Source organism: Genypterus blacodes, unplaced genomic scaffold (assembly GCF_046128005.1).
Source record: "Genypterus blacodes isolate CSIRO-AG114 ecotype Tasmania unplaced genomic scaffold, CSIRO-AGI_Gbla_v1 ptg000029l_1, whole genome shotgun sequence".
Taxonomy (NCBI): Eukaryota; Metazoa; Chordata; class Actinopteri; order Ophidiiformes; family Ophidiidae; genus Genypterus; species Genypterus blacodes.
In genome coordinates, this window is record NW_027466842.1 from 3,468,987 (window position 1) to 3,490,303 (window position 21,317).

A 21,317-nucleotide genomic window follows, 5' to 3' on the forward strand; every position below is an offset into this window, starting at 1 on the left:
GTCACCCCACCGTCCTGCTGCTCCACAGCTGGCCGCCCCACCCTTCCCAGCTGCCACTGGGGCTCCCCCCGGCCCCTCTGCTTGGCAGAGCTGGCGTTTTGGGCGCTCCCCCACCAGTCCTCCCTGGCAGCTGCTGCCCTCAGCTGTGCTCTCGCAGACGGTATTGGGGTCGGACAAAGTCACTCCTCCTGTGACTGTGTCTGGGGCCGTTGGGGGTGGGGGGATGAAGAGGTGGCAAGGAGACTCTTACTTGCAATGAAAGATCTCCTTTAACAGCTGAATGTAAATTGACAAATATCTAAAAACGACACTAGGAGACTTCCAGCTGAGTTGTAACATTTGTAATCTGTCTGATCTAATATTACTCAGAATTCGCTGCTACAACTTATGCTGTTTGCTGCCTATAGACAAAAACTGACTGTGTGTCTTAATGACTGATCAAGAAAGCTTTCTGGTTTGCATTGCCGCATGTTGGTTGTGTGATGGCGAGGCAAATAGTGAGGTGGCAGCATCATTTAAGAGGATGATTATCTTGTTCAATATTTTGATAATTATGATTCAAGGCACCTTTCAGAGGAGGCTTCTAACCACTGAGGGGAAAATGACATTGTGATCATAGCTGGCAGGCAAGATGTGATCTCTCTCTCTCTCTTTCTCTCTCTCTCTCTCCCTCTCTCTCCCTCTCTCCCGCTCTCTCCCCCACTAACTCTCCCTTTCACTCTCTCATACACACACTCTCAGTGTGACAGAAAGTCTATGGGGAGGTATAAGAGGTAGTTATGGGGGGAATGCAGCAGCCTCCACAGTTTAATTGGAGATGTGTCACACTAAATAAATGGTGCAAAAACAAGCGCTGACTGGAGGCTTGAGGGAGGGGCCCTGGGGATGCAGCCTGTTTTATTGGGCAGGAGCTTTGCACCGCTCCAGGGTGAAACGGGGCTATGCACTGCTGAGATACCCTCCAACCACCAAACCACTAGGCCTCCCAATGACTATTGTGGAAGGAAAAGACAAAGGCATTAATTTCACTCCACAAAAAAATCATCATGTTGGTTCTGGGGAGGAGGTATGGGTGAACTTGGTGACCCGATGTTTTATTATTTTCCTCATCTGCAACTTCAATTTACTGCACACTGGCAAACAAATCCATAATTGTAAAATCTCCACCCAGCACTGTCTACTTCTCTTGCCTACGTACCTATGTCGGTTTATGTTTTGAGAAGACAGGCAATCGCCCTCAGCCAATCACATCTCCCTGCGCAATCCAATACATGACCTCCAAGTAACAAAGGAGAATGTGTTTTCCAATATTCTATTAATGTTGATATAGCTGTTGTCTTTTCAACAATCTTGCCTTGCTCGTGCAGTGTTGTGTGTGTGTGTGTGTGTGTGTGTGTGTGTGTGTGTGTGTGTGTGTGTGTGTGTGTGTGTGTGTGTGTGTGTGTGTGTGTGTGTTTGCACCTTAGATTCCAGAGTTCACGGCATGACTTTTGATTTACCTCTACAGTGTGCTGCAGTAATTGGATGTGACACCATTCTCTCTGCTCTCCTTAGGGGATATAACAGGAATCTGACTATTATGGCCTAAGTCATGAATATGTCACGATGGCTGCAAACAAAAGCCCGTGATTTGGATAAGACTTCTCTGTATGTTGTCTCTCTGCTGATATATGAGATAAATGCAGCAAAGGCAAATGAGTTTCCTGTGAAGCAATTTTCAGTGTTTACATTGAGAGATTAATTGCCATTGTTTGGGAAAAGGCTATAGTAGAGACAACATACACTCCTGCATGTTCATAATTATGCCTGCCAAATTAGACTTGCCTTACAGACATTTGCCTGAGCTATTATATCGAGTTTCAAAACAACTGAAAAGATTTTTTGGACCTGACACACACAAACACAACGATCCCCTAGAAAGATTTTTGTTTTGCATGCGTTTCATGCACACTACTTTGTTTAAATCCTGTCGTTTGTTGAGGGTTTAGCCATCAAATCAAATTGAGTGTGCTGTTTTGTGTGTTCTAGCCTCATAAAAGTAGTCTCTGGGTGAAATAGCAGGTATGCTGATATCAGTATTCCCACAGCCTGCATAATTGCTGTAATTTGCTTTCCCTTTGGGTAATCTGTAAACATGGCTGTTTTGATGTTTTTGGCATCCTCCATTGGCTGAGCTCTCTCCTCCTCCAGTGAAGCCCCCATCCCAGCCCAGGGTGACACAAATAGATCCTTCCCCAGAAGGCGCACGTAGTTCCACATGGGCACAATCAATACAGCACAGTCGTCACTGGAACTGTGGCGGTATTAAAAGCACCCCGTGAGCTGGTTCTCACCACGCTGGCGTTTTAGGGAAATAAAGCTATTGATCCTCCGGGGCCTCTGGTGGAGCATTAACCTGGGCCAGCAAATTAGAACGTGCTCATCTGGCCACATCTGCCCGCGATGTTTCCAAAAAGCCAGTCATAGGGAGAAGGAAGGGGGGCCGTGAAGCCCGCTGCTTCCAATGATGAGTAGAGCGCTACTTGACGCTCCTGTCGGAGCAGGGGAGGCGTCTGGATGCGCGGGACTTCCATTAGAGGCCCAGGATGGTGGCATGGGTCGATGTGGTCAGGTTTGGTTGGGGGTACTCCATCTCAGATCAGTGTGGTTCCTTCCCCCTGATGTTAAGAGAGGGAGGGGGCTGACCTACAGTAAACCTGCGCTCCTGACTAGAAGGACAATGCGGGAGAAAGCTGTGGCTGTATCAAAGGGTTTTCTTAAAGAAGCTCTTTTTCTGTGTGCCAGTTTACACCAAACACCATCATATCTGCGGTTTTGATATGTGATACTACAAATCTACTACTACAGATCCCAGGACAACACACCCCAAGCTTATTCCTCCTTTTTAGCATACTGCAAACAAATATATATTCATTTATTTACCATCTAAGCTGCAATCTCCACTTCAAGACAGCATTTTAATGTATCTGCCAAAATACAGATTTACATATCCCTGCATGATGAGTCTATATCATCCATTGATCCTTCCTGGGGTGTGTATGTGATCTCAGAAATCAGGATTTATATTAGACTTGGAGATCAGGCGATGGATTCACAGCACCACACACACATGCCCATCCACATGCATATATATGTCATATTAATGAAGACCAACCACTGACCAACAGGCTTTTTTCTAATCTGTATTCATATTCACATCCATCTTATGTATTAAATGCAAACGCTACCTTTTTTTGCTGCAAAACACGATCTAAGTGTGAATTATTTTTAATCTGTTGTACACAATCTAAAGTCTGGCTGCCTGAGAGGCCTCTTATGCCCGGTCAATGTTAACATGATTAGTGTTTACCGACTCTCTGAAGCCATGCATCTCTCTTAACAACACATTTCACCAGCCACACTCACACACAGACACTTTGGAAACTTTTCCTTTTTTTCCCCCTCTCCCTCAGCCTGCCCTAACAGTGGGAAGCTTGGAAGTTCTCTGCCCCAGTTCTCCATGTCCTTGAGAGTTGTGCCTTCGGGCCGGGGCTGGTGGGGTCCCGCCGTGCACAATGTGTGCTTCTCACTCAGGCTCCCGCTGTACTCCGCCGCCCCTGCGTGGCTCTGGAGAGTTGCCAAGCTCTGAGGGGTTGTCCATGCGAGGAGGGGTGGGGGGGTGGCGTGCGTGTGTGCGCCTTACCACAGATTCCTCTCTCCACACATTTCACTTCGCCTTCTCCCATGACAGCCGACCGGATATAAATCACTTTCCAGGATTGGCCGATGACAACGCGATGCTACGGAAGATGTTGTTATGAATAATCACGTTGACTGCAATAAGCAGAGTGAAATGAAGTGCAAACGGCTGCGGATGTGCTTTTTCACATCCTGCTTTTGCAAAGGTTAAACCGTGGGGTTGAGTCTGCGTTGCCAAAAAGCAGAACCGTACCCATCTGTTTCTCCACTTTATCTCACTTCTGTTTAGTCATGAAATTGAAATTGCAACAAGAGGCAATTACAGCAGGTGGCCACACATTTGTAGCTTTATGTCTCTAACAAAACTCTTTATATTTTATTCAGTACATATGCATTGTTTTTTTCCCACATAATTAATATGGATATTGGCCGAGAGCAAAGATAAAGATCCATTTTTCTGATATTTTGTCCTTGGATTGTGCACTCAGGGAATTCACTCCCCCTTTTCTCTTTCTTTTCACTGGCTAAGGCATAGGGAATTGGTGGGATGAGAGGCTATTCCCTAAATAGCCCATGGCAAGAGGTATCCTGATTAGCATGCTGCCTGCTCTCTGGCAGCAGTCCTCCAGGCCACCAGCGCTATCACTTACGTGCTGTTTGTATTTGTAGTTGATAGTGTGTGCTGTTATAATTGGAATGAGCTCAGGAACCTCGTTTGCTTTTGATCCGCTGCCAGCCACTCAGAGTGCTACTGGGCCACAGCTCTCACCTCAGCGCTCCCAGAGGATTATGGGAAACTGCAACGCTTATGTTCTAAAAAGCGCCTGACAGCGTCTCACTCAAGGTCGAACAATACAATGGTAAATGTTGGGAGTGGAACGGGGAAAAAAACGACAGGAAAAAGTTGAACAGATATTTGATGTAGCACCGGGGAACGAGGGGAGAACTGGGAAAAAATTGTATTTCGCACGTGTGAAACCGAAAGGCAGAAATCAAAGGACCTGTGTGATTGTTTGGGGTAGTTTCAATAACAGACAAGGATATGTGGAATTACAACTCGGAACAAATCTACATTTTCACAAGAAACACACACAACCTGTGATTCGCAGGGTGGCACAAACTATACAAACACATCACAACAACAACCTCTAATGACGATTGTTGTTGTGCCGCATTTTCTTCCACTCTGTGAAAGTTCCACCGTGCAGATCTGCTAGCTCAGCACTTCTTCGTCTCCTGGATGTGGGCCACCGGACAGGGACTTATAGGAGTTTGATGCTCCCTCGCTGCCAAACGTTTGCAGGGGCCGGTGAAAAAAAGATATCTGAAGCTCCTAAGCTCAATATTTAATCAAGCGCTGGGTTACATTTGCCATTTGATTAGGTCGGAGAATTCCACCTCCCAGAGACTTTGATTGCCTTGCAAATATTTGGTTGAAAAAAAAGAAAGATTAATCCTCCTCTTTGAACCTCGAAGCGCTCAGCTGTCACTCCTGTGTGTGTGTGTGTGTGTGTGTGTGATTGCTCCGCCACAGACAACACTTGATCATTTTTATTATTGATTATCGTCAATATTAGGGCGACTCCAAAAGTTCTGATGAAAACCAAAACTTCTGTCCATTTCTTTTAAAGTGACGCATGAATGGAAAAAATAATAAATATTAATAAATATCCATTGAAAGTTATTTCAGATGTAGCCGTAGAAATATTATCATTACTAGTATCATTATTACATTAGCAGTGTCGTTGTTGTTGTTGTTGTTGTTATGTACAGTAGCCTCATTATCATCCATATATTTTGACCATAAGTCCGTTTTATCCCATCCTAATCACCCAGGACTGGAGCGATTCACCTGAGAATAGGCCTGATGAGCTTGTTCTGGGAGGGCATTACCACTGGTTAAGTACAAACACCTGCTAAAATATTGGCAATTAGGACATAATTAGCTGCTAATGTATTTCTAATCCGAAGCGGGCCATAGATTTGTCTTTTTCGCGTGGATTCCCTTTTTTTAATGTTCTCCGTTGTTATTGTTTTCCTCAGGTATTTGTATCCCGTGAACATTGACTAAGTGCCCTAGTTCATCATATGCAAATGGCTTATTAATTACACATGCATTATGCCCGTATTCAGGAGACATCAAAGGGCCTGTGAGTCTTCAGATGGTCCCTCTCTGTACCACACTCAGGTTACAAATGCCGACGTGTGCACTTTCTTGCGCGCCTTTTTCGGGGCAGAATAACTACATCCTCAATTAAAAAATGTTCACAGGAAACCCGCTTGCTTTTTTGTTTTTTTTGCCTCATAATGTTTGAGAAACACCTCCAGTGCTCTGTGCTTGTTTGTTAACCGCCAAATTGCAAATAATCATTTCAGGGCCTAGATTACGTTGCATTATTAGAAAGCGCTGAGATTTCAAGAGCGTGTGAGCTTTTGTAGTGAAAGTCAAAGCAATATTTGTGGTGCTAAATGAGATATGCCCATGGTCATTTAGAGTATAACCTCATTAAAGTCGTGCCAAATGTTTCAATTGATCAAATTAGCTTAATTTTGCAATTCGCCAGGACTCCTCGATCACCACAATGGTATGTTGGTATCAATGCGGCCCAGGCTTCAATTCGGCGTGTCTGCGGGTTTGCTCTGTCTTTTTCCGTCCCTGGCGACTTCTCTGTTAACGACCCATACAGCAGGTGTCAGACTGTGATTTATACAACCTATAATGTCTCGCATTGATTAGCAATACGGCTCTAATGGGATGCCAGCTCTCAAACTCAGGGGCCCAGCGGAAAAAAAGAAGACGTCGGGGCACTCACACCCTCTACTCTGGCGCCGTTACGTATCATTATGCGGAACTATTTCTTATTTCTGCACGGATATCAGCGATGCCCCGACCTGTCCGATGAGACGGAGAGGCAGCCGGCGCGCCGTGCAATCACTGTAACACTGAGCGCTCGTCTGTTATCAGTCCCTGGTGAGCTGCTCTGACTGGGTGCTGCTAGCATAATTAGCACAGCGCTCCCTTTGATGATAAAATGGAGTGCTTTCCCTTCCCTTCCCTTGCCCTCCCTTCCCCTTCCTACCTGATTTTACCATCGTTTATTGATATAATTAAAACAATTCAGCTGTTAATACATCTTACAGAATGAAAGTTTTGATTAAAGAGGCTTAACACGGCAGTGAGACAGCAGATTGAGGGATTTATCTCTCAATCTGCTGTTTCATCGATCACTTAAACATGTCGGCGTTGACTTAAGACTCATCATTTACTATTTATTCCTCATATCCAAAGGCACAAATTGTACATCAAAGCCACCAGGTGGGGCTCATTCTTTCACCACCGAGTCCTAGAGTTTGTATTTATTGTTTAAGAATAATTGTATTAAATGCACATGTGCAACGTTATTCCGTGGCATTTTTGTGTGGCACCTCCAGACCTATCATTTCTCATTAGGGAGACCAAAAGACCAAAGTGTTTGCGGTTGTCCTCATTACTAAAAAGGTAGAGCTCAACCCCCAAAGGTAACTTCATCAACACCAGAGACAAATCTATCTTAGGTGCTCTATTTATATTTCTGACTCACTGCCACAAAGATTTATTTTGCACTCCTGTCAATCCATCTCTCTAATGGGCAATGGCATCCTTTTTAGTTTGGAATGGCTGCTCTCTGTGTGTGTGTGTGTGTGTGTGTGTGTGTGTGTGTGTGTGTGTGTGTGTGTGTGCGTGCGTGCGTGCACGTGTGCGTGTGAGAGCAGGTGTGTGTGTATGTCTGCGTGTCAGACGCGCATAGAAATAAATAAATAAATAAGCAAAAAAAGATCCTCGAAAATCTCACAGCAGCCCGCGTCGTCTCTGAAGAGCGCCGTCTTCAGATTGAGAGCTCAGATGTCATGTAATTAAGATGATACGAAAAAAAAAGTCCATTTGCACTTCCATGGGTTATTAATGTGGACTAATGATGCTCAGATCAACTCTAAGATGTCTGCCAGTGACGGGGTTAATCTCCTCATTCTCACAAAAAGCCATAAAGATAAACATCTTTACACGCAAATGAGCTGGTGAGGATCCCCAGAGAGCCACGCACTCACAACTTCACCGGGAAAAGTTTAAAGAAGTAATAAATGAAAGATGCCGCTCTTCTTCTGCAGTGTAACAATTAAAAACATTCAAAAGCAGACTGATTTTTATTAACCTCAGATGGGTAATAGATCACATCAGCACATACAGCAGCATCATTGGAATTGATACACACCTGAACCCTTCCACACACACACACACACACACACACACACACACACACACACACACACACACACACACACATACACACATACACACAAACCCCCTTAAGAGGAGTCAAACTACCGCCATTCTATAGAAGGCAATTACAGCCATTCCAGCATCAGTGGCTTGGTATGCATAAAGCATTTTGTGTTATCTACCTAACAACACACATTCAAATTGTCTTTACGTGTTCGCACAATAAATTTATATTATCTTCTCTGTGTGACAGGTAAAGAACTCGTATCTCCATGGAGCTATAAAGAGCTCTTGTTTTTATAATTGAGATTAATGCATTTTTAAACACCTGCATTTCATACATGTTTTTGTTTTTACTTATAAAGCAGCACATTACTCTTCAGTTGAGGTTTAGAGGTAAAGAATCGCCATAACTGATCGTTTTTGATGATATAAATGCGCGATCTGTTGTCACTGGAGTGTCACTGTTATAGACTTCGGCTTTAAGCTTCTCGAACTGATGAATTCATGAACACGAGCCTGAAAGTTCGCGCACTAACACGTCGATTGTATAAATGTCACGCCATCTGACAACTTTATCACCAACGTCCTGATCATTACGTCGTCATTAGTTCGTAGACACCGTTGCACCTCGTTAATGCACACAAACAATCCAAGAAGCGGGAGATAATGTGGTGTGGTGGTAGTGTTTAATGAGGGGACACATTTGCATACTGGCCTCCACCCCCACTCGCTTTCCCACCCCACTCTCATTTATAAAAATAAATCACATTAGAACATCACCGGCTAATAAAGTCGACTCCAGCCCACATCCCACGTCCCCGTGATAGCCAAGTCTCAGTGCAGGAAATACACAAAGCCGTCTCTCAGGATTCGGGAAAACCTATTACAGAAAAGTCTCATATGGCGATGCAACATTCTTCATATTAACACCGTTGTTCGCAAGCAAATGATGCCAGTTGTTGTGCATGTTAAAATCAAATAATCTATCAAAGAACCTCCTCTGCAACTTGGAAATAACGTTTAAAGTCGGCCTATCAAATCATCGAACTATTTGCAGAAGTCAGACTTAATTAGATATCCCATCAGTGAAAACAAAAGTTAAATAGAGGTGCGTTTGATTTCGAAGCAGTTTGTAATGTTGATTGCGCATAATTGTACAGGATGCCACCTGAGGCGAACTCCTTTGGCTGCCATTTCTGCATTATTGAAAAGCGTTGATTTTGCGAGGAAAAGATTGCGCTTTGATTATGACACCAAATGCAATTAATAGGAACACTTAGACGGCGGAGTCAAGTCGCCACGGTGCCCCGGCGACACGTTGCGCTGGCTGCCAGTGCCAAACAAGAGAGGCCAGGAGCTTGAACCTTGTAAGGACGCTTTGTCTTGGGGTCTGTGTGTCCGTCCAAGTGTGCACAGGTTTGTCCCTCCCCAACACACACACACACCTCCGAGTCAAGATCCACTAAATAAACAGTGTGTTTCCTGATGCCTAACGGTGTGCACGGCCCCATGCACCTCTGATGTCAATCCACCCAGGACCACCAGTGGCCCCCGCTTTGCTCACTTACTCACTCTTTGGGCTCACTCCATCCTTCCTTCATGCTCAAATTGACACTTGGTGCAGAGGCAGGCAGGCAGGCATGGGGGTGTGTGTGTGTGTGGGGGGGGCGACTCTGCACCCCGTGCACCCTCCAGAGATGTGGCCCAGCTGTCAGCCGTCTAATCCAGTCCAACCTCCCCCCTGAGCCAGGCAGGAACTCCAGGCTGTTCCCCCCTCTTCCTCATGCCTAGAGGCACAGCAAACAACTCAGCCCCTGCTCGACGCTACACACAGCAGGCCAGGAGAGGGGGGGGGGGGGGCAGTTGGTCACTTTTACTCCTATAGTCAAATCAGTCTTGACCTGTTCTTTCTCCATCAAGATTATGATCGTGGCCCCAAAAAAGCTGAGTCACGGTGTGCGAATGGCAACGCTGATGACATTTTGGCGGATTCTGATGCAACTCACGTCACTCAGTGCTTTTAAAGCTAATTTGACAGGGAAGACAGCTCGCAAATTCTGTCCTTTTTTTGGCTGTGGAGCCGTTCTGCTGCAGGTAGACCGACCATTAAAAGGCTGTAACGCCTGCAGACACTTTGATCATTTTTGTTTCCAATCAGCTCTCACAGTCAGAACAAAGAATCCCCTGGCTATAGCTGCTTTTATATCATCGGCGGTAATAATGCTGTTGGCATTGTTACTATGGAAACAGCTGTACAGAGAAAATGGCATATTGGCAAATTTAGATATAGCATTTGGCGTGAGTGAGACAGTATCCTCTGAACGGCTGTTTGAGGTGAAGAGTAAAAATTTATGTAAAATATGAAAATGAAATTTGACGATAAAGGTTTACATCTGTTTCAGCATAGTTTGGGTGTATAGCTTGTGGCACAGGCATTGGCATGTGTGTGTTTGTGGGTGTGTGTGTGTGTATGTGTGTGTACAGATTGTGTGGCTCCCCACGGCATTCCCAATATCAGTATTCCTGTAGATGTGTTTGATGCGTTTGAAGCCACGTAGCATACCTTGGAACATGACAGTAAACATGGCAGAGGCTCTCCCTCAGTGGAGCGGTGATGCACGTCACCCCTCAGAAGTGTGTGTGACGGGCGTACAAACCAAACCCACCGGGCCACGTCGTCTCCCGGGATACTACGCCGAGCTGACTGGTTGCGTGCCGCTCAGTGCAACACAGTTCAGAATAATTCCACTGTCAGGCGTGGAAACAAAAAAGGGCAAACTGAAACGGGAGGCAAACAAAGGGATGAAATTCAAAGTACATTGTGGACTTGTGACACGTTACGGAGCCCATTTAACTGATTATCTGACCCAAAAGCTATAGATGTCATGATATATCCTGATCTTATGTTTTCCCCGTGTTTCATCCCTGGAAAATCACTAGTGTATGTTTCCTGCATGCATCCCCGGGGAAATTAAGAGACACGCTATGTACCTCAGGAGGATTCCCCCAAGAATGAGAATAAAGCAGGCAGCATGAAAGAGGAGTGCTGGTGTGAGGGAGCTATTGGTCTGGCAAAGGGACTGCCAATACATCAAAACGAAATGGGTGTCGAACAAGACAGAAACTTGCACCATTTACACCTGCCAGAGAGAGAGAGAGACAGAGAGAGAGAGAAGGAGAGAGAGAGAGAGACACACACCCTGACACAGGAAATTTCCATAGCCACATACGGTGCAAAGTGTGAGAGTTGAGGCCTGGTGTCAGTCTGAATTTGGTGAGGCGACACACACTGCATGTTCACATCACACGGGCTCTATTAATACTGTTTTGAGGTTGGCGAGGAAAGTCATTTGTATACACAGAGGCAGGCGAAGCTTTGAAAAGACGACGCTGTGATCCTGACACGTCATAACAAAGGTGAGGCGCAAATGTCACAGAATATCAACCGTGCCAATAATGACTTTTAACAACATAATGAATAAATGATAAGTTGAAAAATAACAATAACTGGCATATAGCCCTGAATAACAAACATGTAGAAGGTTGGAGATGCTGAAAAAACCCCAAATAATATTAAACAAAAATGAATTACAAATATAAAATAAAATAAAATAAAATAAAGTAAAATAAAATAAAATAAAATAAAATAAAATAAAATAAAATAAAATAAAATAAAATAAAATAAAATAGAATAAAATAGAATAAAATAAAATAAAATAAAATAAAATAAAATAAAATGGAACAAAAATAAAATAAAACAAAATAAAATAAAGTAAAATAAAACTTTGGTTCGATTGGTAAATTTTATTAGATGTCGGTTTACATTTATTTGTAGTTTTGAGGAGACGACTGCTTTTGTTTGCCTTTGTTGATTCTTCTGATCATGAAACGTCTGGACATTCTGTGTTTTATTCATTTCATTTTTTGATTTTTTTTTGTTTCCAGTGTAACAGAGGAAAGAAAGAAAGAAAGAAGTCGAGAAAGAATGGAGACACTGGGTGATGAGAGGGGGTTTAGTTCATTGAGGTCAGGATGACAGTAAAGAACAGATGAGATGGGTCGGCTGAGGAGTGTTTTGTAGGTGGGATGTGGAGTGTGTGTGTGTGTGTGTGTGTGTGTGTGTGTGTGTGTGTGTGTGTGTGTGTGTGTGTGTGTGTATGGTTGGGTGGGGGGCAGAGTGGGGCAGAGAGGGGGGGGAAAGTAGGCCAGTGTCCAGGCTCGGAGCACCAAAGGCCCTGCGTCCCTGGATGCCCCGTGTCAGCCCTCTGACAGGAGAGATGGGACTTTAACACAGAGTTTTTCAGCAGCAGACGCTCCTCATCTCCTCTGAAGAATACACCCCCACCTCCTTCGTCCTCCTCCTCCTCCTCACGCTCACCAGTCAGAGTTTGAGGAGAGAAATGCTCTCGTTACAATAAGGAGGGCACATGGCATGGGACCTCAAGGCTTTGAGTGCCGCCTCCTTCATGCTCTCAGTAGAATTGGGATCTTTCCTGCAAGTACGCGCTGGATTTCCAAAGTTGACATGCAGTAAATAGAATTTTTGAGGCAAGTTTATACGACTACATGCTCACAGTGGTAAATAAAAATCACCACATCGGCCGTGAATCCATGTCTGCCTTCACTCTGCTCCACTCGTATCCTCAGACTTGTTATCAGACCTAATCAGGTAGACGGTTACCTTGGCAATTAAAGCCTTGTTAGAGATATAAAACCTTGAGATTCACTCTGCGAGCGAGGAGTCCCCGGCGACTCAAACCGCAGAGTAAATCCTTAAACCAAACAACCTTCCAGAGGGAATGCCTTTCCTCTGAGGACAGACGTGTAATTATCTGTGCTTATTTGGGTGGGGAAAGGAGGGAAAAACTGTTCCGCTCCCTCTTGTTTGTCTTAAAAGCGCACAAGTGTTAATGTGAACAGCGATCAGTGTCGACCTGTGATGATGAAGGAGCAAAGAAACATCAAAAACTCCATCGTGAAGGAACTCCCGACAAAACAAAGACCCACATTGTGTTTCCTTAAAAGTTAGTTAAACATTCAGAGCTATTTCGGTAATATTAATCAGATTTCGTGTTCTTAATTTACTCTAATGAATTAATCTTTAAAATGTGATCCATTTATCATTTATTCCCAATTGATGCAAAACACCTATTTCAATGTTAGCTCCACTAAACTAGGCCAACTTTCCCCAAATGAATATTCATTTTATTTTAGAATAATGTTACATATTTGAGCAATACGGAGTGATAATTTATCATTATTTAATGGTCTCCCACAGACACAACATCACACATGGTGCAGCCAGTAACAACAGCTGTGCAGCATCTTGATGGGCTCCTCCTGCAAAAACTCAACTTCTCTCACTTATTCCGTCCCTGTGTGACCCCTTGACCTCTTCTCTGACGTCCGGCAGGCCTTTCTCTTTCTGAACAGACTCCCCTACGTTTCCTCTCATTGTATCTTCTCGCCTCGTGCTTTGTCTGTTTCTCCTTCGCTTCGTGACGTGATCCTCTAAATGGGTCTGGCAAGCATCCCACTGTCTGACGAAGGTATGTGTAGGTGTGTGTGTGTGTGTGTGTATGTGTGTGGGCGGTGTTTGGGGAGGTGAGACCTTCTCTGGGACACACTAATCAGCTCAAAACCAAGGCCCAGGCAGGGGAGGCACTGGACAGGTGAGTGGAAACACTCACTACACCCCCTGGCTGCTCCTTAGTGTGAGGGTCAAATCAGCTCCATCCTTTATGCTCCAGTCACTCCCTCATTCTGGTGTCCCCAATCACCTGGCTTCCATACGTGGTCCCTCGTCCCATCCTGGGGGCCCACTGAGGGAGGGGACGACGACGAGCAGCTGCTCTACCGAGGGAGTCTCCTGAACGCGCCTCCTGCCAACCCCAGGTGTGTTAACCTTTTCTTTTAATTAACACCATCCCAACTCCCAGCTCCCCACCACCGGGGTCCGGAGAGAGGTTCTCGGGGCTTATGCAACTGTCAGGGAAGTGGGGGGAGTCATCAGGGAGGACCAAAAGGAAAAAAAAGAAGAGAAGAAAGGTGGTGGGCGGGCGGGAGCGATGAAGGTGAGCGGGGTGAGGAGGAGGAGGAAGAGGAGGTGGGATGAATAATGCGCGCGTGGCCTGGGAGCGAGGGTTCTCCTAATCCTTTGGAGCCTTCTTTATCCGCGTGCCTTCACAGAACTACACAACACAGCAGGCATGTTACACAGATGCCTATTTTCCAGGGATGACCCAGAGGTAAATTGGACATGCTTGATGAGAAGATGGTTGTTCTTAATTTGCACCACGGCTCATTACTCCGCCTTTCATTCCTGCTTTTGGACATTGACGACCAATTTGTAGGCATTTGCAGAAGCACACGGTCGCTTTTGTTTTTCTCTCCTGTAATAGTTGAGTTTTTCATCTCTTATATTAGCAGATATAGTAGATAAACAGTTAAGTGGATATTTTTAGGGTGAAACTCAAGAAAGTATGAAGAGTCAATTCTGGAAATAATAATTAAATGTTAGATCCACTGAACCTGGTAATCACACTGTCTGAGGTGAGTCTTATATGTACGTAGTTCTCCGCTCGCAGTCTCCTAATGAGGATGTGGTAATGAGCAAAAAGAAGAAAAAAAAACACTAATTTCAGTGTGTTGAAAGGTTTGCTTTCTTTTTCCTTTCATCTTGTGCGGCGGTGCCAAGTGGAAAATATCCATCTTTCACTGGGAGATTTTTATGCTCGTCCTGGCTCGTGATAATACCCCCAGGAGATGCTCTTTCTTGGCAGGTGCGTAGTGGTCACCATTTGCTGGAGATGGGCTGTGGAGGTCAAAGCCATTGAAAAGGACATAAAACCCCTCGAATGATTCTTGATCACACTATGAAACCGTCCCATTGTGAGTTAGATGGTATGCTCCATGCCAGTAACGCATCTTTATGAAGATTACCCTTGTGATAAGCAATTTAAACTTGGTCCGTGGGTATAAATCGGCAATTTATAGGTGTATATTCTCGATTAGCTGCCGATTCTTCCGGTGATGATCAGCGATACCATCCTGGTGCTTTTTTTGGGGTGTCGTGATGATGCAACGTGAGGGACGCCGCTCGCGTAAGTAACACCTTCCAACTTTGCTTTCATGATGGAGTAAGAAAAGGGAAAACTGCCAGGGCCTTCTCCTCATGAAGACCCAGAGCAAGGGCACTGTCTCCCCAGCCCCATAGATCAGCCAGCCCTGAATGTCAAACCGCACAGCAGCGGCGGCAGTGCCAGGAGTCCCCCTCTCGCTCCCTCTCTGGCCCGTGATCTGCTGTCTGGTGACACCACCGCGCTAATGACCTGGTTTGGGAGTTGCTCCGCGGGGCTCCTTGGCTTGGGAAGATGGAAGTTGTGGATATCCAGCTGGAAGGTCACCGTTGGTTCGAGGAAGACCACTCGCCTCACCTTCTCCTACGCTTTTGCTAACACCCCGCACCTCGGAAGGATGTTTGATAGGAGGCGACGCCAGCGATTCTTCCTTGAAACAAGTTGCCGACGTCCAACAAGTTACAATTTCTCCGTAAAGTCTCAGTATTTTCGTGAACTACATGCATATATGAATTAAAAAATAATAATTTAGTGTTATTGCTAAACTTTTTAGATGACAGTTTTTGTGTCTCACTTGCCCAATCTGGCTGCTGATTGTAAGCGTTTGTTCTTTTTTTAATCATTTTCACACTGAGAGTTTGTTCAGAGAGGGCAATGTTTTTAGTCACTCTCCAGCTTGTTTTTTGTGTGTTTGTTTCTCTTCTTCATTTTTTTCCCATCAGCCTCAGGAGTTTGGCTTGTTGGAGCACAGTGTAAAGTCCCCCGGGATGGCTCTGGTGATGGGGGCACTGCCTCGACCTCACTCATGCCTGGTGTGGGTGGCGTCCAACCAGGGAGAAACACAGTGGAGGGGAAGAATGAGGCTGGTGATGCTTCTGGTGGACTCTCCCAGGACCCAGCCTTATTCTCAGGGTCATGCATTCCAGCAATCTCTGTAATTATAAGCAAGTGAGAAAAAAGTTGAATCTTCTGCCTTTCTCAAAATGAACGTGCCCCACTCCTCCAGGGAAACATTCACATCTCAGAGTTCTAGTAGCTGGATGGGTTTTAATGAGGCAAGTCAAATGTGTGTGTGGTTGGTGTGCACGCATGTCTGTGTATCTGCCCTCTTCTAACGAGTGTAATTGACCGACTCTGCTTTTAAGCCGCCGTTTTTCACCATTTGCGAGAGTATTCTACTAAATAGCCTTCAGTGATTATTATTTCTACAGGAGACGCTTCATTGGGATTAAAACTTTCTCTGAGTTTTAAAGTCAGTTGCTACTTGTTTTTGGTCAAAGTGCCGTCTGAGGCAAATGGATGGAGGTTGAGGGGGCCATAGGTCAAGAAGATAAGCTGAAGGATCCCACCAACTGAGGGCCACGGATTCCACTGGGGAGCATTTCACCCTGCTGGGAGGCAGAGTGGAATCTCAGATGCTGCAGCACACACACTTGCTGTGGTGCCTCGATGTCTAACTAAAAGCTCTGGGTGGTGGAAAAATCACTACATAACTGCTCAGTTTCACCACAAATACTGTGGTAAGGAGTGAAGGTGATCTGGAAACACACTAATTATATACAGTAGTTGTATGTGAATAGTAAATAGGAAGCTGCACCATAAAGGACGACCAAACAAGCCAGTCTTCTTTCATGCCAACCATATTGCTCTTTTTATTTATCTGTTTCACTCACTTTACCTTTTTGCTCACAGCAAGACTTAAAACAAAAGCATTTTTGTTGAATTTCATCGTGCCTATTTGCTCCCGCAAATGTATATTTGATTTTCCTCTCCATATTTATAAGGCGATCCCTAAGGGATGTGCCATGTCAGACAGTTTTTGGAGCATCATGAGCAACATTCCTCATATGAGGTTTTCTTCCACTTGAAGACAAAAAACAACATCTGAGCACGAGCCTACTGTAACTTAGAGACTGAACTGTGCACTGTGTCAAGTCAAGCCTTTTCCCAGTTACTTTGTCACTAATGAAAGTAGCAAAGAGCCCTGGAGGACTGAGGAGCACTGTTTGTTTGTGTTTGAGAGAGCATGCGAGAGGTACGGGGGGGAGGTAAGGTGGTAAAAGTTTGGGAGAACCGCCTGACAGAGCGCTGAGACTGAGCGGGGGAACTTTGGAGCATTGTTAAGATTGAAGTTTAAGGCAGCTGAGACCTCCTGACAGATTCCAAGCACCTACAAAGTCGATGTTTCATATGTGTGTGTTTACCACTTTTACTGTAGTTTGAGAGCGCTTTGAATTTACCAAAGCACATCATGTCAATCTGTGTCGTACTCTTATCTTATTAATATGTGGCACGTTTAAAGCAGCACCTGGGTGGAGGAGGTTTATCAAAAGCAAGGAGGGGTGACTACAATTTAAAGATATAAATTAGGAAAACACAATCAAAATCTGTTGATAGCAAATATAGGCAATACATATGATATGATGTCCCAACTCTACTACTGATAGCATTGAATGTGGCTTATCTGTAGCTTTTTGTAACCTATTATATTTACATTTCATTGCAACAGTTGTTGCAGTGTCTGGGTGTGCAGCAGTCCCTGGTAATGAAAATCCACCCACCAAATCAGTCTTACAACATAATCTTTACCTTAACATAATGTATTACCTTCCCCTCTGTATCTCCTTTAACTCTACATTTCCTCTGTGCATGAGTCAGAATAGAAATGGGTTGAAAGTGGGGAAAACAGTTGCGTGACTGTGATTTTTAGATGAGGCCCCTGGCAGAGTCTACCTCCAGGCTGCGGAGGGGAAGAGTGCAGAGTGAGAATCCCACTGCAGGACTCCTCTCTGGATCTCATTTTCACATAGCAGGGGTATAGGGGGCCCGGACATTCATATGCAGGTGAGAGCGGATTGCCATGCAGCATTGTAAATGGGTGAAGAAAGACAGAAAGACAGAAAGAAAGACTGGCACAATGACACGGACGTGTTGCTCCAACATACGCAGGTGAAACTGACTGATGTGCATATTTACATTACCTCATTCATTAAAATGAGAAAATAAGAAAAAAATATTATAAATCCCAGCAGAAATACATTTAAGAGAAAGGGGAGATATTTCATACATCGAGCAGAAATAATTAATTTTAATATATATAAAAAACTAAAACGTGAGATATTGCTGTCTGTATGATATTTAAATGTTTCACAATATAATGTTTTAATCATTTGCGAAAAAACAATAAAAAATCCGCAAGTAAATAAACACATCTTCCTATATTTCCACGCGTGCCGTTACATGACAGATGTATGTCAACAGCCCCGCTAAAACATTGTCTTTCTGCTTAACCGTTTCTACCAGAAGGGGGACCAGTCCCTCTGCCGTAGACGGAGAGTGGCCGACGGCGAGCTGAGGCAGAGGAGACGCCAGGGTGAGCAAGCCGACTTTGGGTTTAGAGTTCGACTCCGGATCCGGGGACCAGCAGATCCAGCAATCCGCATCTTGCCGTGATCCCTAGGATTTTAATCATGCCTCTCTGTCTGTGTGTGAGTGCAGGCAGGCTGACAATGATTTCCTCAGTGATTACGTACAGAGCGAGTCCCTGCGGGGTAGGGGCCCCCTCTGGAGCCATCCTGATGGCTTTGGGGGCCTTGCTTCCATTTTCCATTATTATGTGGACTACCGGAGCGACAGCGCAGTCCAAGACCTTGCAGGTTTGTGATGAGGAGGGAGCTTCCATCTTCTCTCTGCTTCTTCATCCTCTTTTTAGAGCAATTTAGACGTAGACTTAGATCAGATTCCGAACCTAATCCATGATTAGCAGACTGGAGTGAGGAAAGGAAGAGTCTATAATAGTTTTGATGCTGTTAGGTGGATATGCAGTGAAAAGTGTTATTATCATTTTTCCTCCGTTTTGGAGGTTTTGTGGCATTTTTGCACTCTCACAGGAGGCGTTTTGCTGATGTCTTTCTCACGCGAATGTGTTTGAGATGAGAGGCGAAAAGCAAATATTCCGCTTTTATTTCTAAGCGAACATCATGCCCACACGCGTGTGTGTTTTACCGGAGAATGGAAGCGCATGACGGAATGACTATATTCTCTCACTTTTCCCGATACCCAGCTCAACTAAACAGAGTCGCCTACCGATCGGGCTAATTGGATTTTATATCTTCCACCTACTCATCACAAAATAATCGCAAACTCGTGTTTCGGCGGCGCGTCAGGGGCTAAGTTGGACATTTCTGTAATGCTAAAAAGACACGCGTTATTTTTACCAGCGAAATTTACGGAGAATCTACGGTTAGACGGTCGCATTTTACGCAAATTATCAGACAGAAACTGAGCAACTTCAGCGTTTTCTGTAGGATGTCGCGCCGCAAGCAAGCTAAACCAAGATCACTGAAAGGTAAGTGACAAGCCTGTGTTTGATGGCTCTCAGCAAACATTTTGATTTTGATCGCATTGACAAGTCTAGACCAGCATGAACTGAACTTATCGCTCACTGTAATGTCACTGTCCTCTCCTCCTATCGGCATTTTCCGAAGTGTTTTTCCTGGTATTTTTGCGCATGGATCGATTGCATTTTACACACTTGGCAATCGGAGGGGGGAAACGCTCGGCTCCGCGCTGTATTGTAATGCTATTAAAGGCGCAAGGGCAGGGCTCGGGCATGGACACACACGTTTTTTGGAGAGCAACAGTGCAGTGAGACGCTGGGAAAAAAAACATCTGGATGTGTTAAAAGACGCTCCTGGTCGGAACTTAAGCCGTCTGATGGAATGGGGCGCATAGTCACGTGACCCCTCCTGTCTGAGAAACTAAAGGAGGAAACATTTTATATGATGAGAAAGGGAGGGCTGTACGTATGTATGTGTGTGTGTGTATGTGTGTGTGAGTATGTCTGTGTGTGTGTGTGTGTACAGTTAGAGAAATTACATGTGGAGTGTGTGTTGAATGTAAAGCTATAGCTGTAATTGGAGCTGATCATTAAAAAAGTTAGGAACATGTGTGTGAGAGTCAGTCCAGTGCATGCTGTTTGCATGTGTGTGTGTGTGTGGAAAAGCAGTGGTTGTGCACTGGTTGGAGGTGTTTGGTGCCTCTTTTTACTTTTCTTCCAGTGTGAGAGAAAGATAGCCAGGGAGAAAGTAACACACACTCAGGCAAGCACAGATCCACATGCACACACACGCACACACACTACTTTTCTGTTGCATTTTGTTAGGCGAGCTGCTGGGTTTGGAGGTTGAGCTCCAGTTCATCTGGCAGGCATTGTATTTTGCTCAGCAAATAATTGTCCACAATTTCACATTCCCAGCTTGTGGTCTGTGAACCCCTTTCTCTCTCCCCTTTCGTTCTCGGAAGTCTTCATCTCAAAAGAAGATTACATGGTCTGCGGTAGTACATTCATGCAGCCACCATTTTAAATCAATACCCAGGAGAGGGTGGAAATGTGAGTGCATGCACATCTTAAAATTGTCACATTCTGTTTCTAGGCCTGCACTGCTCAATTTGCAGTAAGCAGCTCCATACATAGATTTCCAATGTTCTGACACCAGATTGGCATCGACTAGTTTGTTGTTTGTTGTTTGTGTGACATTTACTGTTCTCAGAAGACACATCACTTACACATAATTTTCTCCTGCCAGCATGTCTACCATGCTACAAGTGTGTGTGCGCGTGTGTTAGAGAGAGAGTGTGTGTGTGTATGTGTGTGTGCGTGTTTCAGTGTGAAAGCATTCAAACGAACATCTGTTAAGATTTGTGTACATCTGTATGTGAGCAAGAAAGAGGGACAGAGTGAAAGAGATTGAGAGAGAGAGGAAGAGAGAAAATCAGTATGCAAATGAAGTCAGAGCGGTGACATGGTTTGTTTTCTTATTGGGACTGAAATTGAAATTGGGGGAAAAAAGATGTCCAGACTTTTATGTCTTCCTTCCCGACTGCTTGAGCAGAGCAGATATGCAGATACGTCATAGATATTTCCCTGTTTTGGATTAGACCCAAAGAAGGCCAGGCAGATGTTATTTATTGTTCTTTGTCTATCTCTTTCCTCGGGGACAGAGCTCCACTTATACAGATGTCCACAATAACTTTACTTGTCATTCTTTAAAATAGTTGCAGGAGGCAGTTTTCCTCACTATTGTTGCCAGAAGAGGAGAACTCTGATTTGGGGAGCCTCTGTGTTTTTTTCTTCATTAATTTACAAAGCCGAATCTGCTCCTCTGTGGTGTGTGTTTGTGTGTGTTTTCCTTCGCCTGAGTATGTGGGAGTGTGTTTACACGAGCAAACCTTTTTAGCGAATACAATGTGGTTTTCCGAGTTAACGTTTCACTTTTATAGATTCTGCTGATTTGAGG

General features: G+C 44.6%; 1 protein-coding gene across 3 annotated transcripts in view; it reads left to right on the forward strand.

The window, feature by feature from the left end:
* Positions 1 to 18,548: 18,548 nt before the first annotated feature.
* Positions 18,549 to 21,317, forward strand: part of LOC142994328 (zinc finger protein 521-like) — an 88,506-nt gene continuing 85,737 nt past the window's right edge. For 2 of the 3 annotated variants that reach the window (XM_076145108.1, XM_076145110.1), the window contains exon 1: positions 18,689 to 19,366. In XM_076145108.1, coding sequence (XP_076001223.1) covers positions 19,327 to 19,366 — 40 coding nt within the window. In that variant the 5' untranslated portion in view covers positions 18,689 to 19,326. The other variant, XM_076145111.1, reaches the window with a different exon arrangement.